Below are 8,257 nucleotides of genomic sequence, written 5' to 3' on the forward strand. Positions count from 1 at the left end.
TTTCAATCGTAATTTTAGCCTCGAATATTATCGAAGATTTGTGGAATTGATAATATACCTTCCCGCGTAAAAAAAATCAATGTCAATGTTTGCACCAAACATGGGCCATATTTGGTGCACACTTGAGCCAGGTTATGAGCATTAATTTTTTTTAAGCGAGTTATAATCATAAATGAAAAGGTTAGAAAAATTGAGGCAGGCAAGATTACAGCATATGAGAATTGAACCTAGATGAGAGAATATTTCGATCGTAAATCGAATCTTTCCCGTCTTATAACGGCCAGTGGCACAAGATCAAGAGCGAACTCCACTGCACTTCGTTCGTAGGCGGGCATATCGCGTTGTAAACTACGAACGGGCGTTACCCGCGCTATAGTGCCTATAATCGGAGGGTGAAAGCCGCACCAGTGCAGGACGACCGAGGATAGCTGCCCATGCGAGCGAGCCGAATCGCATTTACAACCACTGCAGCTTTTGTGTCTGTTCAAGGACAGGCGTTATACTTCCCTCTCGATGAAAAGAGGCTGCTGCTGGCTGACTATTCTGCAATGCGTATACGCGCTTTCTAGTATTTCCGAGTGAAACGAGGCCAGCAGCTCTCTCAGCTCTCACGATTTGTTGTGTTTTCAAACTCCCTTTAGATTTCAAAAAAAAGTGGCACAGACGAAAAATACCCAGAGTAAATGATATTTTAGCCCGTTGCAATTGGAAACATGTGTCACATTGTCTATTCGCGCGTATCTTCATGTTTTCTGCATCCTGAGAAATCTTGACTAGCTTGTGTATAATATATAATCGGACGAGCGACTGCTCGGTCGTATTTTTCACGCTTCCCCGTTGGGATTTGAATAAAGCTCGGAAACGATGAGGCTCGAAAATATTTGGTTATAAGCGATGCTAATATCACCTACAGCTTGAAATTCACGTCGCGATAATGTAATTAAGCTAAAATAATAATTTAATCGATTTCTGAAATGATTTACCGCAGAACTTTAAGCGGATTCGATTGGCATTGTATCAGTTTCCCCTGGCAATTATATAGTTGGAAATTATAACGATATGCATTGAATATTTTAATTATAAATTTCAATATTATTTGCACGGATTAGCTTTAAATGTGACGATTATGACGTTGGTAAATTTATGCTTTTGCAGAAAATTATAGACCAAAATAGTTTTGACAGTGTAATTTTCAGGGTAATGTAATGGTTTAGCTACTCAAAAGATCAACGATTTTTTCAATGAATATCAAGTTCCTCAGTATGCTTCATGCTATATAGAATCCTTTTTGAATTTCGCAATTTTTCGAAATAATATATCATTGATTGAAAAATCTTTACCATTTATAAGAAATAAGATGCATAACAAACAGTTATAACAAATAATATAAGCGAGTAATAAAATAAAATAATAATAAACAAAAAATGAACAGAATATAATTTAAAATAAAAATAAAAAAACGAATAAAAAAAATTATAACATTTCGAATGAGAATGAACAATTAAAAATTACGAAACAAAATTAAAATGTATCTAGTAAAAATTGTAAAAAAAAATAACTGTAAACACAACGATTATCGTATCATTACTTTTTGCAATAGTAATTAAAGTAAATTGAACAAGCATAAAAGTAAAAAAGATTTACCCAATGCTGTGCTGTAACGACTCCTCCGTCGGCGGCGTTGAGATCCTGGCCCTGGTCAGCATCAAGGACAAAAAAAACAGAAACACATTAATTTCAGCCAATACTCAATAGGAATGCAATTTCTCTGCTTTCGGCAACATCAGTCACAGCGAGAGAGATGAAAAAGATTAAGGTTGTCAGAGAACACGAGTAGCGAAAGTGAAAACGATCGACGCGAGGCCGCACGAGTCGCGTGTCGTCGTCTTATAAATATCATACTCGTACACACGCGCATGCATATCGTTTGTCACTAGGCAGTTTAACGATATAGACGCGGATCGAGCTGACTTTTGGGCCGAGACTTTTTGCCGCGCGTGCGATATACTACGGTGAAAGCACGTGGCAATCGCTCAAAGCACGTGCCTGGCTGCAGATTATACACCGCGCTGCACTCGAGGAAGCGCGACTATTCCGTTGGAGCGGGAGCGCGAATAAAACAAGAGGGGATTGTGTATTCTTGTGTGGGGGTGTGGGTGTGGGGGGCGACGGCAGCAGCAGCAGCAGCAGCAATAATGACGGTAATGACAATAATCGACGACTGCGTGTGCATCGAGCGGCTAGCAGCTCTCGTGCCCGATCAACGTCAGCTCCAGGCCCACGGAAATTTGAGTTTGCTATAATTTAAATAGCAATTACTTGCGCCTTCGTTCAGCCAAGCGAGCGTATACTTGCTTTTATGATACAACGTTATATATACTCGAAACATTATAACGCACGCGCACCTACATAACGCGTACTGTGTAATTTATTTATTCTCCCCACCCGAATCCCTTTTTTTTTGGCTTTTACAAAATCTTTTTACGACTCGAAGTCGACGCGCTACTGCTGCGCTCCTGCCCACTTTTTCTCCATCGAATTTTTGTGCCTTTCTTTATCAGTCAGTCGAGCTTTCTCGCTCTTAAATTAGCTTCTCGAAGAGTTAATTAAGCCGCACACGACTCAAGTTGGAAGCAATATACATTACTTTTACGCTACCAAAATTGATTATTTTACGAACATCTTAACGAAAAATATATCTTAATTATGAAAACCAGCCTTTTCGGCTCATTTATTCTTTGAACGAGTCTTAAATTAACTGAATATTACGTAAACAAAGTAACGTATACAAAGATAATAATTACTTTTTTAACTGTAATTACATGTGGGAAAATTTGGCAGTTATTTTACAAATGATCAATGAGAAATTACAAATAATTAAATAGTGCTTACATCTTTCTTCTTTTTCGTGTTGGCTGCTATACCTAAAAAAATTATTAAAATGTTTAGTACTGGATTATTGGTCGATCGGCGCAAATTATCTTTCAAAGTATGAAAATCGACGTTTTCATTTGGAGAGTGATAGCTCACCGATAGAATCTTGATCCTTAGGTCCAGCGCATGTGTTAACGTTAACAGGTACAGCTTCGTTTATAGGAACTCTACTACCGAATGGGAAGTACGGAGAATCGGGAGGATAAGTCGCACTTTCGACGCCCGACGCAGGCTGCTCTCTCGTTGAAGCCATGCCACCATTGCCTGCATCCTCGGCAACGCTTCCAGACCCACCAATTAAAGTTTGATAACCACTTCCAGTAATATTTTCCGCGTACGGCTGAAATCAACGAAGAAAAGAAATGAAATTAACTCGCGAGTTTCCGCGAATAAATCGAAACATTACGGTAAAAAATATTTTACGAGCACCTATCAAGTGCATATTTGTATCACGTTAGTGTTTTTTTAAATATAAATTAGATTTTAATAAATATATTTCTTAGTTTTTAACCTACTTTTCTAATATGATCATCTTCAATGATAATTAATTAAAAAATAAAACTTTTGAAAATATTTGAATCGAATAATAGAAAAAATTGTTGAGATTCAATACCAAAGCTGAATCATTAAAATAATCTTTAAAAATTCGATTAAAAATTGTTTAAACTTACAATTCCATTGTTTACTGACGAGACAAACGTTTCAAAATTCGTTTTTTCTGAAACAAATGAAAAAAAATGAGGTGTTATTTGAGTTTTTTTAGATTTGTTATGCGAATTTAATAAAAAAAATCGTTCATTGCCATTTGTACAGCCGAACGTCAAGTAAACGATCTGTGCGTTTGTTGAAAATAAGATATCGCTCGATGGTCGAGTAATGTACGATAGAAATGCAAAATATATGCAAAGGCATTAGTTGTAATTGAAATACGCTGTATAAATTATATCATTATATATTAGAGAAGTGCGGAGTAGCCGACAAGTAGGAGGGGCTGGACATTAATTCGACGAGTTTCCATGTAAAGGACGTTGTTTGGCGCATTGGCCGGACGGCTGGTGGACATATAGCACAGAGCGGCGTCGGTGACGCGTATACAGCAGCTCATACTCGCGGGCTTGTGTGAGATCGCCGCCCTAATAAGTTTCCGGAGCACGACGCGGCCGACCCTGTGGCCTACGTACGTATCCATGTGTCTATGTAGCAAACGCATGCGACATAGAGCAAGAGAGAGAGACCATCTCTATATGAGCGATCGCATAATTGCTCAGCGGATAATTTGCCGGTGGAAGGCTGACCGTGAGGATGGGGAGGTGGTGGCTGGCCGGCGACTGCTCGCGAGAGATCGACCGTTATCCGAACACGCGTTATACATTAGAGAGAGAGAGAGAGAGAAATAGCCGCTCGCGCTCATACGGTTACGGTGCATGACAGAGAGTTTGCTTGTTATATGCGGAGAGAGAGAGAGAGAGTAGTAGTATCGCGAGGAGAGCACGGGGAGGAGATAACTATGAATCCTAACAGTTTCAGCTTGCCGCTGACACGTTCGCCGGAGCGTGTGCACGAATCGGTGGCGATCCCCGCGTGCTCGGCTCGCTCGGCCGCTCATGGCTGCAGCAGCGGCGCATCATGCATCAAAGGACAGGGACGGGGGGCAGCTAGCTAGTATTATTACGTTATGGGCATGGGCTAGCAGCAACAGTAGCTTCGGCGGCCCGTCATCCTCAGAGCGGCCCGCGCGTATACATAACTACGCTCTCGCGACTTCGACATCTATATCTACTCGGTTCCGAGCTTATATCACGATTACGTGTTGCAAGCTTGTCTGCTTCATACCAGCCAGTCAGTCAGCCGATAAGTATGTATACTTATAGCGGCTCGGGGATGGTATACAGTAGTTCCCGCCCCTCCCTTGCAAGCACCCATTTCCCGCAGCTAATTACGATTATTATTGTTGCCTTCATTTGTATGTATGTTGAGCGATGCACATCGTAATACCCGTGTGCACCACTAGCTTATTTAGCAAGTGTAGGTAACTACGCTAGTGGACGGATTATATTATGGCAAATTTCTCTAAAAGTTCAGCAAAATCGATCTAAAATCAAGTGTAAAACGAATTTGCTCATTAATTGTTTAACAGAATTTAATCGTTCAGCTACATCTGCGAAGGTTCAAGCAGAAATCCAGACTTTGGTCGGTTTTTTTTCTATGCAGCTGATCTTTGACTGGATATTATTTTACCGATCGCGTGTACTTTTCACTCTGCATCGTAATCAATCGACGTATAGCCGTGACTTCTCATGGACTCTCGGCAAATGTGCTGCATCTCGCAGCTCGCATTAGCTGACTATTTACGAGAAACAGTGCACTGAACAAATGGGGCCTGGTGTGCAGTGCAGAGACGACGTTGGACGGTCGCCGCGTTCACGCTCGCTTGACCCGTTCGTCGAAATTTGCAACCACCCGACGTTGCATGTACACGAGCCTGTATCGAGTTCCAGCTCAGACTTGTATCTCTCGGGGCATGGGCCTGATTCGAGCCATTTACCTGACAAGCGACTTAAATAACCTCTTGCACACATGATTGAAAATTCGATACCTCTCGCAGTCTAATCCCTGTGCAGCTCACCAACCCTGTGGATATTACTCAAGCTCGAGCGGTCTACGTAGTCATTTCTGCATGCAGTTTCAAGGATTCACTCGAAATACTATTCGCTGACATCAATGAAGCTTTTTAATTTAAACCAGTTCTTTTTTATTCAAATGAATTCATACGTTCGATACATTTTAGGCAATTTTAACGAACATTGCATTAATGCTGAGATAACAGACTTTTCATTATTTTTTAACACATTCTAATAAACATTTTTAAATTAAGTTTGAAATATTTCAATCATATATTTGACCGATGAAAAATGGAGCTTTTGAGATGTTCCGTGAGACTACAGGATTTTAGAGCAAGCGAAACGTGTTAAAAGTGACTGGCACTATAACATGGACAATGGACATCTACTGACGGGATTCAATGTTGTAATAACCTTTACAATTAATAATGCACTTAATTTTCCTCCAAAAGTTTATTGATTAATTCAAAGTTGAACATTGTTTTTACATAATGAGATAGCATTGAAGGAACTCATGATAAAATTATCAATGAAAATGTTTAAATTAGTCAAGTTGAAATGAGTTAGTGATGCTGTGTCGTACCTTTATGACCCGCATCAATGTGAATTTTTAAATAATATTTGCTTGTAAATTTTTTTCCGCAAACATCACATGTATATTTGACGCCCTTGTGCACCGCATCGATGTGAATTCGAAGATTAGATTTGTTGATGAATGACTTTCCGCATAAGTCACATACATGGCATGTCATACCTTTATGAACCGTATCAATATGAACTTGAAGTTTAGACTTTTGGATAAATGACTTCCCGCACAAATCACATGCATGTGGTGACATACCATTATGTACAGCATTAATGTGAATTTTAAGATAATCCTTGCTTGTGAATTTCTTGCCGCATGTATCACATTTATGTTTGATGTCCTTGTGTACCGCATCGATGTGAGTTCGAAGACTAAATTTGTTGGTGAATGATTTTCCGCATATATCACATGTATGTTTGACGCCATTGTGCACCGTATTGACATGGCTTTGAAGATGAATCTTTTGGGTGAATGACTTTCCGCATATATCACATGCATATCTGATATTCTTGTGAACCTCATCGATGTGAGTCTTGAGACTGCCCCTATATTTGAATGTCTTAGCACACTTATCGCATGAGTGGGCAATACAGTGAAGCAATGATTTCGGTTTTCTAGTCAGAGTATCCTTAGTTGAAAAATCCTTTTTGCATTTACGGTTATGTTGGTTGACTAAGTTTTTTGTAATTCTTCTTTTATTATTTTGTTCGACATGTTCACAGTCTACATTCAAATTTAATTCTTCTGTAATGTCGCCAACAAATTCCTGTTTCACTTCTCTGGGTTCCATTTTAATTAAATTTAGAGTTTTGTCGTTGATATCTTTTGTATTCTTCATGTGATTTGGGAAATCATCGTCAATTTTCTTTACTCTTAATAAATCTATGCAGGGCTTTACGTCTTCGCATTCGACAACTATTTTCAGTTCGTCGTCAAGTTCACTTTCACGACTTTTGTCACATTTTTTAAGGGTATGGGTCTGCTAAAAGATTAAAACTATGAGAGAATTTGCATAAAAAATCAACTACGATACAAGATAAAATTTACAATCATCAACTTACTGAATTTTTTGGAGGAAATGGCAAATTTTGAAGATCGGGTTTTTCGTCAATCATTTTATAAATATTTTTACTCGGCGTCACATCACTAGGCTCCTTTTTCACTCTAAAATAAGTCCAGTAAACGTGAGTATTAGGTTATAATATTTTTGAATAATTTCATTTGTATAAAATAAAACTTACCTGACCGAAAAGCCAAATAAATCACTGGCTTCCATCTTTCAAACTTGAAATTCCGTTAACAACTAATCCTCGCACGAGAAAACTGGCGAAGAGTCCTGAGAGTTGTGTTTGTTCTGTTGTTTACTTTGTGTGTGGCGTGCATAACCTTTCCGTGTGTTACACAGTGCGTTTTCTTGCCGTCCATATTATGATAGCGCTACGCAACAAAGCTGTTGTTCTTAACACAGACACAGATTTTTAAAATACAGCGAACACAGCACATCGCTTTTCGGCAGTATTTTCGAGCCTTACGACTTGAATTTAATTTAATAAAATTTATGAATCGTTTTATAAATTTTTTAGTTATCAATGAAAACAAAGCAGGTGTTAAGTTGCATACACCAACACATTACCGTTGGGATGCTTGAAACTCATGATATGGTACTTTCATCTCGAAATATATATGTATTGTTTCATTAAACTCATCGTTTCATTCATCTTCGATCTGTGCATGAATCTTTGTTTTTTTTTCGTAATCAACAAAAAAATTTAATTGATTAAAATCGTCCAACTGAAAAACTATACTGATTTATTACTGTTTCTGATGAATTTCGTGAAATGATCATAAATATCGAATAACCAATGCAAGATAGTCCTGTTTGGAGTCTGTATATTTTTGAAAATTTTCATTAAAAAATTTCAAGCAAGAATATTAATCAATTTACTACAATTCGACACCGACACAAAATAAATTAATTTATTAAAGTTGTTGTGTTGAGACTGTGAAATATAACATTAAGATAAAGATTCGATTTATGAAAGTGTAAACTATCATCAGTATCTTAAATCGAAATTACATTAAAACCAGTCATGTCGCAATTTCGCACAAGAAAGAC

General features: G+C 38.3%; 1 protein-coding gene across 1 annotated transcript; it reads right to left on the reverse strand.

Moving 5' to 3' along the window:
• Positions 1 to 2,877: 2,877 nt before the first annotated feature.
• On the reverse strand, positions 2,878 to 7,489 carry LOC106650998 (zinc finger protein 112-like). The gene is made up of 6 exons (XM_023461750.1): positions 7,383 to 7,489; positions 7,203 to 7,305; positions 6,139 to 7,123; positions 3,606 to 3,652; positions 3,031 to 3,274; positions 2,878 to 2,924 (listed from the first exon to the last, which is right to left on the reverse strand). The coding sequence occupies exons 1-6, from the start codon at positions 7,415 to 7,417 to the stop codon at positions 2,878 to 2,880; spliced, it is 1,461 nt and encodes a 486-aa protein (XP_023317518.1). The 5' UTR covers positions 7,418 to 7,489.
• Between the last annotated feature and the right edge of the window lie 768 nt (positions 7,490 to 8,257).

This window comes from Trichogramma pretiosum, unplaced genomic scaffold (assembly GCF_000599845.2).
Source record: "Trichogramma pretiosum strain Unisexual culture from Peru unplaced genomic scaffold, Tpre_2.0 scaffold65, whole genome shotgun sequence".
NCBI lineage: Eukaryota > Metazoa > Arthropoda > Insecta > Hymenoptera > Trichogrammatidae > Trichogramma > Trichogramma pretiosum.

Coding starts and splice junctions, on each gene's coding strand:
- LOC106650998 (XM_023461750.1), bottom strand. CDS start 7,417: ATGGAAGCCAGTGATTTATTTGGCTTTTCGGTCAG. Junction 7,306..7,382: donor TTATTTGGCTTTTCGGTCAG/GTAAGTTTTATT, acceptor GACTTATTTTAG/AGTGAAAAAGGAGCCTAGTG. Junction 2,925..3,030: donor TAAGGATCAAGATTCTATCG/GTGAGCTATCAC, acceptor TAATTTTTTTAG/GTATAGCAGCCAACACGAAA.